This window comes from Candoia aspera, chromosome 1 (genome assembly GCF_035149785.1).
Source record: "Candoia aspera isolate rCanAsp1 chromosome 1, rCanAsp1.hap2, whole genome shotgun sequence".
NCBI classification, from domain to species: Eukaryota; Metazoa; Chordata; class Lepidosauria; order Squamata; family Boidae; genus Candoia; species Candoia aspera.
Window position 1 is genome coordinate 25,955,642 of NC_086153.1, and position 21,361 is coordinate 25,977,002.

General features: G+C 39.9%; 1 protein-coding gene across 1 annotated transcript in view; it reads right to left on the reverse strand.

Annotated features, from left to right (window-relative positions):
* Positions 1–578: 578 nt before the first annotated feature.
* The window catches only part of XKR6 (XK related 6), a 166,845-nt gene continuing 146,062 nt past the window's right edge, over positions 579–21,361 (reverse strand). The window contains exons 2-3 of the mRNA XM_063300923.1: positions 6,195–6,391; positions 579–1,567 (exon numbers count right to left, since the gene is read on the reverse strand). Of these exons, the coding sequence (XP_063156993.1) occupies positions 603–1,567; positions 6,195–6,391 (1,162 nt within the window). The 3' untranslated portion in view covers positions 579–602. The remainder of the gene's footprint in view (positions 1,568–6,194; positions 6,392–21,361) is intronic.

Here is a 21,361-nt window from a genome sequence, read left to right on the forward strand (position 1 = left end):
AACACGTACACACACACCTATGTGTATGTGTCACTATATCTATCTATCTATCTATCTATTTATATGTCATTAAAATAATCAAAAAATTTTGCATGAGGAAGGTGACAGTACGTAATGAAACTCAGCACCTAAGGGCATAAGGCAGTTGTAGGTTTTTTGTTTGTTTGTTTTATTTTTTTTATTATTAGTATTATTATTTTCAATCAGCACCAATCCCTATGATAATGTCCTACACTTGGTGTAAGATATAAAACTCAGAGGTGAAGTGATTAATTTTTCTCCAACCTCTGAAGCGTGGAAGTTTGCAATACTGGTTGGTTTGTGTTGTTGTTTTGTTTTCTCCTGTGTGTAAAAAACAAAAGAAAACCTTTCCATTTCATTTTTACTTATAAAACATAGAGGATCTCTCTTTCCTTTAAATACATACAGCAACCAGAAAGAAAACTTATTGGAAGGTTATTTCAGAGCTGTCTTGACCATAAACAGTTAACCCACCTCTTCCCCCCACCCCCCCACCAAATCCCCTCTTTTAATTGGTGGGTGTTTGTAATAGTGTGCATGTCTGTGTGTGTGTGTAGGGGCATTTGCATTTAAAGGAGCTTTTAAAGTGAAGATTCATACTGTAGCAATTCATACAAGAGAGGTCCATCTCTATACCTAATGCCTACAGCGGTGGGGGTGACATACTGGAGAATGTTTATAGTCCTTCTCAACCTTCGGTCTACAAAATGAGCATCCCAAGCTGGGTACCTCTTTCTTGGGATGTCTATCTTAATGAGAGGGCCTTCTGGGTGGAATGGTCTCCCAGACGGAGTTGATGGCACCATAGCTCTCACTTGGAAAACTGGTAAGCACGTGTCAGCTGTGAGTTCCTCCTGTTGCTCCGTGGCCGCTCTGGGTGGCGTAGCCTGGGCCACCCTATACCCAGGGGTTTGAGGAGCCATGGGTTCAATGTCAGGGGGCAAAGGAATGCCCCAGAGCAGCTCGGCGCAACAGGAGCTGGCAAAAATCTTAGCTCTCGGCCCCATGGGATGCAGGACGCCGTAATATAAGAGCATCAGCGCTATCCCAGCAGCGAAGCTAAGAAAGACGCAACAAAGCGCTGGCACAGCATATGAGTCAGTAGTGTTGGGATCTCTGTAACAATACCAAAGGAGCGTCAAGGCAGCATTTTCTGTCAAGACTATGGTGTAATAGGTAAACATTCGGTATCGGGTCCGCCCTTCCTTGACATTAAACCAGCAAAAAATGTACACAATCCCTACCACCATGTTGAAGAGAATCTCTTCCCATTTAGACATGCAGAAATCTGTCCCACCATGGATGATCCAGAAGGCCATGGCGCACCAGTGGACCACGACAAAGATCCCAAAATAGAGCTGGAAGATGGAAGCAAAGAGGGCAAAAGAGATAACTCTGGATGAGATGGTGAAGAGACGCCAGAAGAGATGGATAAGGGCTCCTCTATAGCTCATGCTCTTCTTGTCATCCCTAGAGTCCCGGAGAAGCTTGTGATAGGAGGCTAGCACCCAAGCCAGGGACATCAGGGAGGCCACAGAGGATACACCTGCCGGGAGAACACACACAAATCCACAGGGTTAAACTGGAGACACAGGAGAAAGGACGCAGTTGCTTACATCATCCTCCTGAGGGGCAGGTGTGAAGCATGATTATAATGCGAGTCAGGTTAGCGAAAAAGATCTAGAGGAGGAAGAGAGAGAGAAAAAAATAAGCATAAACATGATCCCACCTGTAATAAATACCGACTACCATTTGCATAATTTTATCACCTATAGAGGCAGCAACTGTAATTTACACGCAGTGATGGTTTATGATGATGGATCTCATTGCCTATCAATAAAAGGTCTTAATTCTTCAAACTGCTAATTTCTTCTCTGTGACATCACAACAAGTAAGCCAGTAATGGCCTAAGTGGCTATGATTTCTAACTTCTTGAATTAACCAGCATTCTGACAGTTTTCTAGGGAAAAAAGAAGTGAATTGTGAACTTTTCCCACTCCTATTTGAAGTTCTGCCATTGAGGGGCACTCATTGAATTAATCTGTGCACAAAATAGGCACAAAATCTCCGATCTGGTGCATCATTAAATTTGCTCTCAGATATGTATCTAAAACTTAGTTTATATTCTGATGCATGCATGATAAGAAATCTTTGAGAGTGTCAATAATGTAATTTTATCCAGTAACCACAAGTACAGCAGTTTATTTTAAAAGGGAATTAGAGAATCATGTGCATGTACAAAGTGCTATTCTATTGAGATCTGTCTACAACAAAGGGGCTAAATTGCATAGCTTAGGTCATTAGTCTACCCAGTTAATATACACTGCTGCTGAGTTATGGCCCTTTAACAACCAGCTTGTAGTTGGACCCTTAGAGTTAACTAACCTTGATCTCTCCACCTCTTTTCTCTATCTTAACATATTTTAGCCTGCCTTTTACAGATGTTGTCATCCTGCATATGAACTCTTGAGATAGATTGACTGGGAAGTCAGGACACCTGGCTATAAAGACAGGAGCCTAGTCAATCCCTGCTCAGTTGCCTGTGGTCTGCATAGCAGACCACCTTGCTTCTGAAGATGCCAGCCAAAGTTGCCAGTGAAACAACAGGAAATCTGTTATCTAGACCAAGGTCACTAAATCCTAAAGCCCAACACTGTCTAAACTTTTCCTTAACTAGGGCTACTATATCTGGGTGGCAAAACTCTGGAAGACCACTGGGCGGTGGCACAAAGATAGAGAAGCCACTAACTTTATGCTGCCATCTAGTGATTGTTCAGATGTTTGCAGTCCAGATATGGTAGCCGTATTTTAACACACAGATTTCCATATGAAAAAAACTTGTCATGAATGGAGGCACTTTCTGTCCTGCTACTCTGCATCTGGAATCTGAATTAATACACTTCATGCATAGGTTTACTGCCTCAGCAAATATAAAGCAGTTGAGTCACATATGTGAGATGGGTGGCTATATAAACTGAACAAATAAATAAAATGCAGGGTTTTCACTCTCTTATCATTTAAAACCGCTTAAGACCCACACTAGATTTTGGATGACATGTTGAGCACTGCACTCCAAAAGGGGATAGATCAGTGATCCACCAATCCACTGATTTTGGAAGGGGTTTCAGGAATTTTTAAGATAAATGGCTGCCTTAAATACCTGCAAAGCCCCTTAAAACCCCCATTCCTCCAGTACATAAAAGGGTCTATGTATTTGGCCCCATCCCATAAAATAGAAGGTGGTAAGCCACATGCAGCCAATGGATTGCACTTTGGGCCCCCCATTTATTTTTGCAAACTACCATCACTCTGTACTACACAGGTAAAAGTTAAATGATTGCCAACTTTTTCTACTTTCCTCAACAATCCTTTGAATTTTCTTTGTTGAGGGGCAGGATTCCTAAGAAAGGTAAACCAAATTGTTATGCTAATATGGACATGTTTAAGGCATGTTTAATCTCTGATCTGTATTTGTGGACCATGGGAGCTTACAAATATTGTAGCCGGTTTCATCAAAGTAGAATCAGACTCATCAAGTTCAAAACTCTCCAAGTTGTTTCTAAAAGAAGAGATCATTGTCATTTACTCTTTGCTGGATATAAGGACAACTCATAGTAAAATATGAAACAAATGTATGGTCTGGACTAGCATTTTGAACCTTTTCCATCAGTTGCTGTCTGATAATCGTTTAACTGTTCCATCCAAGTTGCCTTCTGTAGACTCAAAAATGTTATTTACAGAGAGCCCCACAATTCATTCTGTAATGGACAGTAGGAATAATTTAGAGGAACAGGAGAAAGAGCCACAACCAAGGCAATGGTGGGATAAAATAAATTTGAGTCCAAAGCAGAAATGTAATTTGAGAAAGTGTCTCAGATATGACCTTCCCTAGTTCTCATGAAGATAAAGGGAGGGAGGGGAGAAGCACATTCAGACTTGCAATATTGTAATGCTACTGTAACCTTAGAACCGCCCAGAGTCCCACGTATGAGGGAGATGGGCGGTGATAAAAATATGATTGATAGATAGATAGATAGATAGATAAATAATACAGTAGCATTAGCATTCATAGTGTGACTCTGACATCCTTGTCTGGTCTACCTTGAAGAGCTGACACAGTCCAACTTCCCATGCAGAACTCTCTATATGTCAGACACCCCACAAACTATCATATACTGAATAAGAACAGTATATAACCTTCTTATCTTCTATTGCAGGGGCATCCACTGGGTGGGGGTCCAAAAACCCAAGATGACAGTTGTGATGATGTGAGTGAAGCCCCCGTCCCTTTTTATGTGCCACCTTGACACTTTCAGCTCCTCCCTGCAGATGCCCCAGTTCACTGAGTGCTTCTAGGTATTCTAGGAGTTATTAGGGAAGATTAAATTGGGGACCTTCAAGGAAGTTCTCTGCTGCTGAGTTAATTCTCTCCAAAGGGTGGATAAAGCAGGAATAAAGACCTTGCAGACTCTTAAGATGTCTTAAGATATCTTAAGGATAAGGATGCTAGAATGCTTGAAAGCTTATGCAGGATGGTCCCTTATGAGATAATAGTGTTATTCCTCCAGGACAATAACAGGAAATTGAAATAGCAGATAAACATATCCTCCTATTATGTTTGTGTGTGTCTCTCTGTGTGTATTTGTGTGTATGTGTGAGAAAGAGAGAGAAAGAGAGGGAGAGAAAGAGCACAAACATAATTTGGTTCCTTGCTTGCTGACACCATCTAGACCAGTGCTTCTCAACCTTGGCAACTTTAAGATGTGTGGACTTCAACTCGCAGAATTCCCCAGCTAGCATTGGTCTAAAATCTGCAAAACATTTAAGGATAATTCAATATCCATTGCAAAAGGTGAAAAATAAATTGCCAGAGACTTGGGGATCTAAATCAAAGGCCTCAGGATCTGAGGCTAGAAGCTAGCCCAGCTCACAATTCTCTGGAGTTTGTGAATTCTCCAAAGTCCTTTGAAGCATGCGGGAAAAAATGGCTGTGCCATATCAGCAGTTATTTCAGAATCAGAATTTTCCATGAGCTGGTAGAAGAAAGTCCAGGACTGAAGGACTGGGGTTAAACCCTGTTCTCTGACAAGGCTTACTTCACAAACACAATCATGGGAATGGGATGTGGTATGCTAGAAGCAGTGAACTGCTGAGTTCACATTCCTTCAGGGGTAATCAATCAGGGGCTGAAGCTAAGGACAAGGCCAGCTCCTGGAGTAGACTACATTTTATATTCTTTTTAACACCCTCTTCTCTTTCTTCTTTTCTCCCTCTTCCTGTCCTCCCTCCCTCCCTCCTTCCTTTTTCCTCATCTTTTTGCCCAGCAAGTGCTGGACTGCTCTTGGCAGGGGACTGAACTGATCACTTATCTATACCAAGGCAAACGATGGGTAACCGAGATAGTACCTTACCAGCCATTATGAATGACCAACATTCACTGCAAGGTATGTTCAAGTTTTCTTTCTCACTGTACTGTATCCAGTTAGATTCAATCCAAAACACTTGTCTTGAACGATGATCTTCCTCCAAATTTATATACAATAATTTACATGCAAAAAAAATTCCATTGTTCAAATGGCACTGTTATTGTTAAATCACTTTGATTGTGGTTTTCCAATTCCTGGAAAACCTCCATGGCTTCCCTTCCTAGAAAACCAATATGCAGTACTGAAAGAGTGAATGCTATACTTGACAACTAGCCTTCCTCTTTAACGTTCCACAAGGATATTCACCGCAAAGTGGGCAGGGCAGAAGTGGGGATGGAAACCATCTCACAGACCTTCTTAGGAAATGCCTTTTGGCCTTCAGAAATGCTCAGCTATACCTTCTTTAATCTTAAGGAAGTTCAGGGATTGTGGGAATTGTGGAGTTGTTGGTGCTTTCTGAGCCTGGTTGTTTCCTTGCAGACATTTCATTACCCGACTAACCATCAGGACCGCGCACTGATGATGTGACCTAGTTGGGTAATGAAACATCTGCAAGCAAACAACCAACTCAGAGCGCACCAAGGACTCCACAGTTCAACCCTGAGATACATATCTTCTCTTCAGTTGGGGGAACTGCCCTTGACAAATGTGGAGGGCCTTATAGGCCGCTGAACCTTATACTTGGGTGACAAATCCAAAGTTGTCCCTTGACACCTGAAAACAAGCACCTCCAGTCAGATCACTTACATGGTAAAGCTTCTGCACGGTTCTTCTGGATCATTATGCAGAGTTGTAGCACCAATTGTGGGGCGCTCTCGAGAAAGGTCTCTAAGAGGCGCAGCATGTTGACATCTGCATACTCGTACATCATAGCCCAGTAAAAGCGCCGCTGGTGTTCCTTTTGCCTCTGGCTTTGGATCCCCAGATACATGGTTCGGATATACCTGGAGGCCAGGAAGAAAGAATGCGCAAAATGTGAAGTGATGACAGGATCAGATGAAAGGTGATTCCTTCATCCATATTAGTCCTTTGTCTCCCCTACCCTCAGCCCCCATCTTTTCCCTATCATTCTTATAAACTGAATTGTACAGCCTGAGATATTAATTCTTTGCTCAATGAGCTAAACTTTCATACATTTTCCTAAATGAAAACTTAAGCACGTTTCCTTGTTTTAGGAGGATGCAGGTACTGTGTAGTAACGAAGAATCAATTTAAAGCAATATATCCTGTTCTCCCATGATCACAGTGGAGCTCCTTCTCTAAAATGGAACAAAATACAATACTTTTTAATATGGGAAATAATTCATGCAGCTCAATTAAAGAGGAGCCGCTGCTTATTTTATCAAAATCCTTCCAACTGACTGTCATAGGAATTAATGGACTATGATGGCAAACCTACGTACTCCTACTAGAAGTCGTCTATTCTAACTGGGCCTTTTGTGAGTGTACATAAACACTGCACTGTGAACGTCGTTGGCAGACTATATACATAGGGAAGATTAGCACTATAGTATTTTTATCTGTTTAATATGACTGACAGTCACATCTCAGTATCATTATCTTCATTTCTTTCTTACAAAATTAATTGATTTAAAGTACTTATAGCTTGCCATCCTGTTGTCAGCATCCAAAGCAATATTCTTAAAAATCTTCTCCAACACCAAAGTTCAAATGCACTGATAATGTGTACTTTAGCCCAATGTATTGTACAAACCTAGGCTGTTTAATCAGTTTAAGGGTAGTGCGTCATTTTCTTAGGAGATGGAGTTAACTCTATAAATCATGCTTAAGTTAAGAATGGATAAATGTGCCATGCACAAGTGAATAAAATGACAATTCTGGCCAGTTAACCAATGCCTCTTACTTCAGAAACCAGTTGAGAATAAATGATTGCAGAATGAATGAAAGTAACACATAAAATTTTTCTTCAATGGGCAATATGAGGATTGGTATCCATACAAGTATCCATCCACCCAGAGTCTTTTGGAGTGTGTGGCCATGATAAATGTAATAAAATAAATAAAATAAATAAGCTGATAACCTTGATTAGAGAACTGGGGTAGAGCAACAGTGTCCCTCTGCCAGAGCTCTAGGAGAGGCCATTGTTCCATGACAGAGTTTATGCTTTGCAATCTCTCCCAGAGAGCCACCATCAATCAGTGTGAATAACAGTGGTACAAATGGACAGAGGTCCTGTACAAGGTAAATCCTTACATTCTTATTTTCAACTGTGAAAATGTTGGAGAGTGTCCTTCACTTAGGGCAGGATGGCATTTTAGCGCCAAGAATAGCTTTGGTGCAGCTCAGAAATCTCATCCTGCCTTGTATAACAGCAGTAGTAACAGCAGCAAAACAAAGTCAACTGGGGATGGAACAGAATGGGCTGGAAAACTGTTGGAGTATTTCTAAAAGAATAATCAGGAAGTGACTCAGGTTTGCCACTAGGTGGCGATATGCTCTAATTATACCACATTTTTACATTTAGGCTGTAAACCTATACCTTGGACAAAAATACTATTCCACTTTCCATTCCACTTTCATGCTACATTTTTTAAAAAAATGATTTCATTGGAAAAGTTGCCATGGGAGCAGGAGGGAATATCGTAAGAATTCCCTCCTGCTCCCATGTAAGTGCTCCCAGACTGCACAGAAGAAATACTTCAAAACCTGAAATCCCTTTTTCACCTTACGATCTTTGTGGATCAGAGTTGGATCAGTGGATCAGTGGATCAGAGTTGACACTGTGAGCATAATTGCATCACAATGCATGTAGCCCATCACATTTACCTGACTGACATCACTGAGGGCAAAGAAAGGCCATCATTTTACCTTTTTTACCTTTATTTTTTATGTTTTATTGTAATTTCTTTGATCGTTGTGAGCTGCCCAGTGTCAGTGAGAGTTGGGTAGCATACTAGTTTAATAAATAATAATAATAATAATAATAATAATAATAATAATAATAATAATAATAATAATAATAATTTACTCTGTGTAAGAGGAAGAAGGTATAGACCCCATTGGCCAGATAGTTTAGGTAATACTGATGGTTTTACTGCACAGTGCTGGTGTTTTTTATGCAGTTGTGTCCTTTTAGTCAGATAGTTAAGCCACTCTGCCCAAGTTCAGCCTATTCAGATGTAAAGGAGACTGCTAGACAGACTGCTAATTAAATACGCATCAAATGGATACTAGTGCAGTGAGACATGATTATAGCTGCAGCTGGATGCCCATCTAGATGCATTGCTCTGTTGTGTGAGCCTTTGCAAATCTGTACATTCATATCTATTCACTCTGAATCCCAATTAGCTAACTGTGTGCCACTGGAGAAGGCTAAGAACCAGCCTATTTATTAGCTTGTATTAGGCACCAAGAAGAACACCTGAATTGATTGTTAATAGGTTTCTGGTACAATTCAAAGTACTGGTTTTAACTTTAAAGTATTCTCCCACTGGCATCAGTCTGTCCAACACAGTATTTCTCAACCATAGCAACTTTAAGATGTGTGGACTTCAACTCCCAGAATACCCCAGGCAGCATCTTAAAGTCGTTAAGGTTGAGAAACTCTGGTCCAGCATCTTACCTTAAGAGAAACTCTTGGTGTTTCCTCACTTTTGTGAAGTAAGGGGGACTGAGCTCAGGAGGTGTCTCCATTATGGCCCCGATATTGTGGAACAGTCTGTTCCACTCTTAATCACATTCTAGAAGTTGGTAAAGACAAAGTTCTTTCATCAAACTTTCAGGGACTGAGAAGATGATGCCACCTGTTGTATTATGATGCTCTGGTTTTTATTTATGGTTTTAATTATTATTACTATTATTGTGGATGTTTTAATTTAATTACTTAATTATTAATTTATTGTGGATGTTTTATTGTATTGTTCTGTTGCTAACCACCAGGAGTTGTTCTGAAATATGGCAGCATACAAGATTGAGAAAGCAAGCAAGCAAGAAAAACATTGCCTTGGTTACTTGGACAGTGGGGGAAGACTGTAGTTGATTGTGGCAGAGGAGTGCCAAATATTGCCAAAAAAGTAGCAAAACTATTTGCTAATGGGTTTCTCAGCATTTAGCTGCAGCTTTCCTTGGAGTGCAAATGCTCCATAGTCCCAGGACTATGGACTCCATTTTAATAAATACAGAAGGTGCCAATGAATTTCAGATTTACAACCTCTGAATAAATTTACTTGGCTCTCTCTTGGTATAGCTGAAGTATAAATCAAACTGGATAAAGATAATGATATTTGCAGAGCTGTTAACCATGTTTGATGGCTCCAAGCATTGGGGCACCATGGTTGCCTGAACAGGAATAGGGAACAAGCTTCTGGAGAACTTTTCTCCATATGGAGATATAGTTAGGGAACAATAAGCATCAGGAAGTGTGATGACAATCTGTAAAATGTGAATGTATTTTGAGACCTGATCACAGAATCTTTGCAAGATATCAGCTGTAGAAAGCAAAGTTTGCAGGGAGTTAAACTAGGCTGGAGCTGGACAGAGGAATGGAAAAAGTACATAGTCAGGAAATAAATCTAGAGATGGTGAACTGCAAGGAGCATCTCAGGTTAAGAAGCTGGAACAGGGATGTCAGGAGACATATGGAGAAAGAGGTGGCAGCCTGTGAATAGAACGAGTGGGCAGAAAGTCAGAGATACTGTACTTGGAAGCAGTAAAAAAGCAAAGTCCCAAACTGACTCAGCAATGCTTAAAGCAAAGAGAAGTCGGAAGGAATTGAGGGGATGTCTGGAGGGGAACAGGAGGCACATTGGGAGAATAATACAGCTACTTTATTTTTACTACTCTTCAGCATTGGATGGTTCACTCTAAAGTGGAACCATTGCACAAAGTGGAGCTGGTCCCAGCCCAAATGGTCCTATGAAAACTCACCAAGTTTGTCATGAGAAACACTGCATGAACACATTCTCCGATAATTTCTCACAGGCAGAGTTCCCTCTAAGTGTAGATAATAGCACCACTACTAAAACCAAAACCATGCCAAATGTTCCGCCATGATGTCTTTCCCTGGGGTTTAATTAAATTGAATGACAGAGCAGAGGGCCTTTCCCTACTTGTGACTAGCCATGGCCTCAGCATGCCCTGGCAACCTTTTTTTTCCCATGTTGCTGTCATCTCATCTCCAATCCATGAATGAGGCAGGCTGAAGTCATCTTTAGCTGCCCCAGAGTTGAAACAGTCTTTCCCCTCTTATTCTGACACCCTCTGAGAGCAAAATCAAGGTTTATAAAATCTGAAGTCAAATGATTGCAGTGACATGAAACAAGCAATAGAGGCATGAAAGGGACCGGCAGTAGAAACAGCAAATTTCATGTTGTTTTCTGCCAACTCAAAGATGAGTGGAGAACATTTTAATCAGAGAAAAATATACTTGTTGGCCATCTTGTAACGAAATGCAAGAATGCCATATTCCAACCATGAGAATTTCCTTGTAATTTTATTCTCTGAATGAATTTCTAAAACTTATCTTTTGTCAAACTGAATGGGATTTGGTAGAAAAAAATATAGAAGAATTTCTTTGCCAGCAATAACCAGAAGTGCCCTCATTTATGTCTGGGCCAGCCTGACACAGAAAAGAGTTGGCAGAATGAGCTCAAATTAAAAACTAGCTATGTCCAGGTGAACAAAGCAGGCAAGAAGGAACAGATTTTGATCTTGGCAGGTACATAGGAAGAAAAAAAACCCCATTATTTTCATCTAAAGCAGTCTTTCTTAACCACAGCAATGTTAAGGTGTGTGGACTTTAAGCTACGCTGGCTGGGGAATCCCAAGAGTTGAAGTTCACACATCTTAAAGTTGCTGAAGATGGGAAACACTGGTCTAAAACACCTTTCAGTGTTGAAAGCACATCCAGTTACTTTAATAATCTTTACAACAGTTTATAATCTTCAAAGTAATATTTTGTAAAATTAAAAATTGTGGTTGGGTCAATCATTTTTATGAACTTCATTGACTAAAAACTGAAAGGGGGGAGCAAGCTCTTTCTCACCAAGGGAAAAAGCAGAATAATAACTGCACATAGGGCAACTGTTTCTCTTTTCCCTTATCCCAGTAAGCCCAAATACGTGCCAATTCCCTCTTTTCATAAACATACATTTGATTAGGAAAGAAAACAAGCTTGGACAGGTATTTTTACTGGTTTGCACTTTCTATGCTTTTTCAGAGAAGTTTCTCTATGACTTCTCCATTAGAGTTCAGAAATCTTGAGCTAATTCCTATGCAAGCCATGGAAACATTTTCCCATCATCAGTTTCTCAGCAACCACAACACCTTTCAAACAAAAGTAGAGATAGGGATTATCAGAAAATGGGGAAAGGGGGAGAAGATTCAGTGAAAAAGAGATGAACATAGGACATTTCACATCATTGATCAAGTTATGTAACTGCATACAGCAAGGAAGGAGATAGGCCAGAATGTTCTCCATTTTGGCAAGAAGTGGTATAGTCCTTCTCTACTTGAGGACTGTATCAACACATTCCTGTCTCTTTGTGCTACATGTGTTCTTCCCTTCTTTAGGGTTTTTTTAGCAGTTTTTTTCTGTCTCCGTTTGCACTTGGATTAATTAATGGGTGATTAACTTGAGTTAGCTAATGTGTTTCTAAATGTTAGCTAACCTTGTTCCTCAGCAGTTTGCAGTAAATGGCAAATGTTTGTGTCCCGGAACAAATGTTTGCCAAGTGTCTAGACTCGGCTTGACAAATGTGTCCGTAAACTCAAGTGGATTGGTTCACATTCAGTGCAAGAGGAAAAACTGCACGAGGGGTTCAAGTAAGGCATTAAGGAGAAATAGAACTCTTGTCCAGTATACAGGAAGCTAAGTGCAGTTCTGACAAAGCTGTATCAACACTTCCAGCTAACGTGCTGCCCTTATTTATTGAAAGTATGGTATCTAATCTTGAATGTCTCTGAGCATATGTAAAATTCTTCTCCTTCTTCACAAGAGTCAAACTGGAATGCCTTTCATGGATTTGAAAAGTTGATTGGGAAAATCAGTTGAGAAAATGTCAAACCAGCAATAGAAGGAAGTTATAGTTGCTCTACTTCCAGGCAAAAAAATAAATTTTGTTAATAATAGGTGATTTCAAAGAGATTTAGCTGCTTAGTTTAGCTCTAGGAAGGTTTTCATCCCACAACTCTAATAAGCTCTTTGGTTGGCTAATCAGTTTATTTTATTTGTTAAAAAAGAAGAAAGTGTGTGTAGGGACCCATTTCTTGGTTAGTTTAGTGATTATGGTGTATGATTTATTCTTGGCTGCTATGTATTTTAATTTTGTATTATTATAATTGTTATGACTTTATTTTTAATTTTGTTTGCTGCCCAAAGTCACTTGTTGAGAAGGGCGGCCATATATATTGAATGCATACATACATAGGTACCCATCATGGTATTCCCTTTCGGGGTAAACACTGTTATGCAAAGTATAGAAAGAGAGTAAAGAATAAGCAAAAGAAATTAAAGCATGAGATAAAATAAAAGAAATTAGCCAACTTTCGCTTTCTATCCTTGCAAACCATCCTTACCTCCATTATATCCCTAAACCACTTCATCTATTCCCCTTTTTCTTTCAACATTCTACTTCTCTTTGTTTGGGGATCTCATCAGTCCACCTAACCACAACTTGCTTGGACTTCCCCTTCCTCTCAATCTATTCACTCTTCCATCACATATTTGTTTTGTGATTTGATCTTCTTCCATTCTCTCTATGTGACCAAACCAACTCAGCATATTTCCTTCACACTGCCCACTCACCTTTGTGTTCAATCCACCTTTATTCATCAATCATTCTTTCTTGACCTACGTCTTCTTGTTTACTGCATATGCATACCCCTTAACTCATTCCAACTGCATTCAATTTGCTTTATGTTTTTCCTGACAAACCCAACTCTGACTCTCCTGTAATAAAGTAGGCAGAAGCATATTCCTATAGGCAGACACTTTGACTTCTATTGACAAACTTTCATTCCCCATAAATAGACCACATACTACCACTACTTTTTAACCAGCGGTTGTATATCTTAAAATCTTTCCATCTGTTTCCCCGTTTTAGTAAATATTCTACCAAGGTACACAGGTTCATGTATTTGCTTTAGTGTTTTGTTATATATGTACACCTGGCAATAATTCATTCTATTTTTCTTGTCAGAAACTACTACCTTTGTCTTTGATACATTATTTTTTGATTCTATACTCCTTGTTGCATCATACAATCTATCTACTGTACTGTTTGCTACAAATCATTCATGTGCTCAGCCAGCAACACAGCACTGTCTGCATAAAAAGGTCCAGGTAGATTCATGTCCCCAACTAAAACATCAGGATACACATTTCTTATATATTTATTCAAAAATACATTTTAAAAAATCACAAATCCTTGCCTTTCTCCCTGCTGAATCATGTTTATTCTCATGATGCTTTACTGCCATCATATAGCCCTCTTATTACATTTAGCAAGTAATATGTATTTTATTTTATTTTATTTTATTCATTAGATTTGGAGGCTACCCTGCTTTAGAACAATTCTGGATGGCTTCCAGTTTAAAATAGAAAAAGATTTTTTTTTAAAAATCTGAAAAACCTGGAATGTTCCAATTATTTTCTTTCTCTGCTCTCTCATCTTGTTCTTTCCCATTTATTTGTATAACCTTAATGGAATAATTCCTGTCCTCTTGCTCCCACTCTTGATTTCACTCATTCAGTTTAATCTGCACTTCCAGGCCCATCCCATCTGGTCATTCCCATCAGATGGGTCTGGTGTGACCTAAGGAGTAGGTGTCAATTAGCAAGGAAGTCAGCACTTTCACTGTTCCAAATAAGATATTCATCTTGCCACACTGCTGTTAGTAAGAATAATAGAATCAATTAGGCAGCATTTTTCATATTTTATTTATGCTGCTCAATTTGGGCGTTTTTGCCCTAAATTGGTCTCCTTCTCTCCTTTCCTTCTGACTTCCTGCCTCCAAAAACAGCAATATCAGTCCCAACAGCTACACAATGTGATAGAGATGCACCAGAAAACAATCCATCTGTGGGATGTGTTATCAGCCTCCATTTGAGGAAGAAAAAAAAAAACGACTGAATTTTTACGTTTGAAGGCTACTAGAATCTGTTTGTTTGAAATCCACTAGAGGGCACTGGAATTATTTATCATTTTTCTTCTCCAGGTTCCCATGGTGGTTTCCACCAACAGGAATGAGAGAAATGGTAACCTCAGAATTCAGATAACAAGCACAGTGCATTGATAGACAGGTGCACCAAGCCACAGATCCTGATGCTGAGAACATCCTGCCACAAGGTAGATCAGCAGTCGACTTATTTTAGCTTAAGCCACCCTTCCTGATTTTGGATTTTGTGCCACCACCATCACCCCATCCTCAGGATGTATGAGCAAACTCCCATATAAACCTCAGATATACGTATCCTGGCAATCCAGGAGGTTACATCTTGGGACCAGATCACTTCCTACTGCACAGACCTCCCTGGATCATGAGGTTATTCTCAGAGATCCTTTCTATGTGTGATGTACGGCTTCTGAGGAAAGAATCTTTCTAGTGGCAATCCCTTGTAATTGGAATGTGGACTGCAGAGAATTTGGATGTGTAATTTACTCAGATTATACCTCATTCTATGTGCAAACCAGAATGCAGTGATAATACATTCCTGTATTTTAAAATGCATACAAAATGCATTATGTTAAGGACAAACTCTGAGCAAGGAATATATAAATCAGGAAAATTAAGCACAAAAATGCCTAGTAGGGAAAAGTGCCTGCATAAATGTGCATATTAATGCTAACATGGACATTTAAAAACCCTGCAGACTGAAATAGTTATGAGATGAAATAAATAATGCTGAAAAATGAAATTAAGCAAAATCAAAATTGGCAGATTTGGCCATCTGTACTAGAGAAACTCAACTGCTGCCTGTTTTGTAATCTTTCCATTACCAGGTTAAGACTTTTTTTTAATTTCCCAAGGCAAATTTTGAACTCATTTTTAAAACTGAAGTTGAATTTAAAATCAGTATGGTTTACTGATTTTCTGATGTGACAAAAAGGCATTATACTTTTTTCAGGGTCAGTAACACAGTGGCTGGGTTCATACAATACATTAAATTGTAACTCAGAGCCAAGCACTGTGCTTGCATATTATTTTCTGCCCAAACCAATAAACCATTTTATTGCTTAAGATGGTGGTAGCCCAATTCATATATACTAAAACAAGGGCTGAGTTGCTATAATTTGCTTATGCACAAAATGCATAAGCCACATTCCATTTTAGCTCTGGTTCCATGTGTGAACCAAGCCTATAAATAACTAATAAGGAAATAATATGTCAAAGTTACTGAAATACTTAAAATGGAACCATATTGCTTATACCTATGCTGACTGTATTCGTGGGCATCAGCAGAGGATGCCAAAATCTGTAAGATGGTGATTGTGATGTTGCACTTGCCATTTTGCATGTTTTGACATCCACCCCACCCATCCACCCCGCAGACAACACCGCCTGTATTACTCATTTGTCAGCAGTTGGGAAGCCTTTGACCTTCGCTCGCCACCTGAAATGGAGTCTTAATTTCTGCTGAAATTTGGAGGACCTTGCCACAAAAAGGAAGCCAAGGGGATTATCTTGATGTAGAAAGCAGGACTAGTGTATAATCCCCAAAAGCTATTTTTTGGTATCCAAAGCCACCTCCAATTACATTAACAAATGTGAAGGGCACCATCGTCTACAAAGATTAGCCATCACCTAGTACCCAATCTGAGCCAATACAGAGAAATACCTGAAGAGGGTTAATGAGATGTAAGCTTGCATACATATGGAGGCCACAGTGTGCTTCCAGGACCTGAAACATGGTGATGATATCACTGCCACCCTACAGAGTCTGGAAGCACCTGTACTTCCATCAGGGCCAATCTTAATTTTTTAATAATTTTCCAGAAGCTAAATAGATTATTTCCAGGGTAGACTATGGTAAGTTCATTCAACTGCTGTTAATTGTTTTCAAAAACTGTTATCTAAACTTAGATATGTTTTCATGATTTTAAAACACCTTGTATGTTCAATGTCAAAATTCAGAAGCCACACTAAGGATTCTCATCCCCACAGGGAAGTTGTATGATTTCATAAATAAATTAAAGGCCAAAAGAAAGAGAGAAAGGAACATTTGGATAATGTTACATGACTGTCTGTGGGAAGCTGAAGTCATTTATCTGTATAGAATTTTGTTGAAGATATGCATGGACCTGGTTCATATACAACTATATATACAAGAGGCATTAGGCAACCCATGTAAAAACAAGTAAACATAGTCTATGATGTCATACTCACTAAGGGATTTCTGATAGGCTGGCCTGGAAGAACCAACTGTTGTTATTAGTGATAAATGGTACCAAATTTGCAGCTTGTTAAGGTTCAGAGTTGGAGAACATGATGTGGAGGAGGTTCAGGGAACAATTTGATCTCTGTGATTGTTTTAGGTCCCAGAGAGTTTAATATTAGAGTCAGCCAGCCCTTTTTTCAGGGAAAGGGATGTTCAGTGCGTTCAGAAACATGCGGGGGGAGAATGACAAGCAGATTTTAGAAAGAGGAGAAGCAACTGTGAACTCACCACCCGATCAGAGTGAGAGAACAGAAGACCAAACAGGAACAGAGGAGTTCTTGTGAGGGAGCTGGTGAGTTATGGAGCTGATATGCTGAATTTGGGAGAAGGCTGATGTGTGGAGCTCTGTGGTTTTTTTTGGCTGAGGGTGTTTTTGCCTGTTTGACGAGCAGGCAATCAGCACATGGTCTGAGGGGAAGAGGATTAAAGCTGCAGCTGACTTCTTGATCAGATGATCAGCTAGTGGGTGGAGCTGTATTCCATAGCTCCACCCACTAGCTGATCATCAAAAAAAGGACAGGGAGCAACCAGTGCAAGCCAACAGGGAGTTGTGTGAAGAGAACAACAAGCCAGCCTTAGGCTCTGCCAAAAGGATGAATGCTGAGGGTGTAGCTAATTATGCCTGCTGACAATGCAGGTGTCCCTCTTTGCTGGAGGCTACTCTTTCTTCTTTCAGATTCTTCAGGGAAAGTGAAAAACACACACTCCATGAAAGCCAGCAGAATGAGATCCCCAAGGACAGAGGAAATTGTCCAGGAGCAGTAGAGAAGACACAAAGATGGGCCTAGAGAAGCAGAAGGCATTCCAGTGGGCATAGTGAATATTGGATGAATTTGGAGCTGGAGACAAAAGTAATGTTTTTGTGCATTTTCCCTATTGTTAACCAGTGGACAAGAAGGAAAAGTAGGATCCTGGAAGTGAACAAGTTGAAAGAAGACAATGTCATCAAGAGAGATGGCTAGAGGCTAACTTTTCCACCTACTGGCTATGCAGGAAGCAGGAAAAGATATTTGGGAATCCTCAACACACAGATGTAGGGAGGCCAGTTAACACTGACATCTCCAGTCTTGCACACCAATGAATGAACTATGGGGAACAAACAGAAGCAGAGGCTACCTACTAGGCAGAGAATATGGATGATGCCGTTCTGAACTCATCAAGTTTTCAAGAAGGCAGGTTATGGTAATAATAGAAGACTACCTTAATATCAGTTGAACAAAAATAACAGCCAGAAACATCCAACAGATTTCCAATCTTTCTTGATGATAATTTTATTTTATTTTTCAGAAAGTAGAAGAGGAAACAAAGAAGGTCAGGTATCCTGAATCTCATTTTGACCAATCAAGAGGCATTGTCAACCAAGAGATATTGGTTGATGAGTTGAAGATGTTAGATTCCTTGAGGGAAACTATGCCATTTTAGAGTTCAAGGTAATTAGGGAAAAGCAAAAACAATAACATGATAAATTACATTACAAAGCAGATCTTAGCGAACTAAGGTGAAAGGTCAGTATTCTATTATAGCTTAAAATCTTAAAGGATAAACAGATACTAGAAGGATAAAATATTCTAAAAATGAGATATTGAAAGCAAAAACACAAATTATCCCAGTGAGGAGGCTCACTAAGAAGCAAAAAGGAGATAGGAAACAGAAACAGGTACAGTACTGGCAACAAAAGAAAAGTTGGTATAAAATTGGTAGCCAAGTTTATAAGGAGGGAGTCAGGAAGGCTAAAAATCTCTGAACATGGTAAGACTAATAAGCAAGGAAAAAAAATAAGGTTATTTTTGGGTGGGGGAGATAAGTCCTAATTAGGAGTTAAGGAAGCTGTTGGTGTGCTGCATGGAGATGATGAAGAAATAAAAATGAGGAATGGGGAAGGTGGAACTAATCAGTTTTGTTTGTGTCTGTCTTCTTTCAGAAGAGAGGGGGAAAAAAACCCTTCCTAACGCATTGAGGAATGGGAAGGAATGCAGCTTACTTTGCTATCTTACATTAATTCAAGTCTCCAGGGCCTGATGAGTTATCTCCAGAATATTGAAGGAACTGACAAACATAATCTCCAAGTATCTGACTGTAGTTTTTGAAAACTTCTGGAGAACTGGTAAGGTGCTGAAGACTGGAGAAGAACCAACATAACTCCAATATTCAAAAAGGGAAAGAGGGGGGAATCTTAGAACTACAGATTCGTTAGAATCTAACTAATTCATCTGTTAGATGAATGTCTCTGCTATGCAAGGTTCTAGAGTAGATTGCCTAGCATCAAGTCTGTGAGCTTTTAAAAAAGAATGGTACCATTAGCCAACATGGGTTTGTTCAGAAAATGCTGTCAGACTAAACTTGGTTCTTTTTATGATAGAAAGTCTAGTTTGATGGACCAAGGGTATGCTATGGATGTATTGTATCTTGATCTTAGTAAGGTATTGGACAAAGTCCCTTATGATGTCCTTATGGATCAGATGGATAAAAATAGGTTAGGTGTTACAGTGCTCTGTTAGATTTACAGCTGGTTGAAAAATCACACCAAAAGGGTGCTTGTAAATAGTTGAGTCATCCTGATGGGAAGAATCAAATGGGACTTCTAAGTCTCCATTCTTGGCCAAAGGCTATTTAATGTTCTTATGATGGAATGGAAGAAATGCATATCAAATTTGTATATGATACCAAGTTAGGGGGATTTTAGAGGACAAAATCACAATTAAAAATAGCCTCAACAGGCTTGATGATTGGACCAATTGTACCTATGTTATTCTGAACTGTGCTGGGTGTGGGGTCCCCCACCTGAGCTGTACAAATCAAATGCACAGATACAGGGTTGAGGAAATCTGGCATGCTGGCACACTGGCAAGGCATATAAGAAGGAACTAGGAACTAGGAATACTACTGCACCACCAGCTGAACATGAATACGTAGTGTGATGCAACTACGTAAAAAAGTCAGTGCAATCACTGCCTGCATTCAGGTTAAAGGAGGTAGTTGCTCCATTGTATTCTGTGCTGCTTAGACCATGCTTGCACTACTGTATCTAGTTTTGGCACTGCACTTCGAAAGAGGTAAAGGAATGTGGAGCAGGAGAGCTACCAGGATGATAAGTTGTCTGGAAATCATGCTGTATAACAGTTAAGAGAGCTGGGCAAGAGAAAACTAAAGGGTGATTTGATAGCTGTCTACCAATATTGACACAGCTGTCAACTTAACCCTAACCCTTCAAGGGATTGGACCTGTCCCTACTGAAACCAAGAATAAGACAAGGCTTAAAATTAAAAGAAAGGAGATCTGAGCTGAATATTTGGAGGAATTTCCTGACAGTGTGAACTGTTGAACAATGGAACAGTTCTCCTAAAACCTTAGTGGATTCCTCCTTACTAGAAGGTTTCAGTAGGGATACAAGAACTACTGTTGCCATTGCTTTAGAGGATTTCTGCAGTGAGCGGGAGGTTGATCAGATGACCTATTAGGTCCATTCCAATCCGTACACTCTCTATACCAAGAAGATTCTAAAGATGAAGGAAACTACAGGAATAGTTTCCTGTCCTTCGAATGATAAATGAATTCAAGCAGCCAGGGGTAACTCTGCTAAAGCTCACAGCATGGTTCCTGATAGTCTGAGTCTATCCTGAATACATGGATATTTGAGTTTTTCTATTGGCCTAAGAAGGAGTTAGGTTCAAAAGTTAAACACGGAGGAGAAAGTGGAAGGGCACTAGGATCAGCTGCATACCCCAGTAATCCCATGAGCTTCCTCTTTGGCAGATTAATCAATTTATTTCTCACTCAGCTGTGACTGCAGCTTTGAAACTGCTGCAAAGGTAGTGTTTTGGGGGGAGGGGAACTCTGTACCTCTGGAGAACATTTGCTTGAGCCATCTCCCTGTCTAATGAGGCCTCACTCACTTCTCAGCTAGGAGGTCTTCCAAGGGGAAAGACAGTTCAACAACTTCTCAGTTCCTCTTCTAGGAACTGCCTCCTGTTCCTTTCAAACTTGCTCCATGATGGCATGCAGATGGTAGCGTTCTCCTAAAAGGCTACAGTGGAGTTTAGTGCCCCTACATGTGAGAACTAAGAATGCTGTGAGAAACTAACATTTTTCCATCTGTATGGAGAGGGCTAGTTGTTGTTTTTGTTTTTAAACCAGGAGGATGGCGTTCAAAGAGGGGGAAGACTTCTACTTCCCAAAGTGACTTAATTCTCATGAAGGCAGTTACGAACTGGCTTTCTGACCCTTCCCCAAAGGAGGAGGAAGATGAATTATTCTGCTTTACAGGTTGTTGTGATAGAGCAAGGAAACAGGGAATTGCTATCCTTTTTAAACAGAGGAATGGGTTTTTCAAACAGGAAATTATTTCTGTGATTGAATCCCTCCCTGTGCCATTAAAATTAATTCTGCCCCAGGTACAAAAATAACCATCAGGGAAGTAACTGTGTGAAATCTGGACAGTGTAGCCTGTGAAGCTGCTATTTTTAGTTCACGAGCACTGCATCTGTTCGCAAGGGTCCATCTTCCTTCCACACTCACA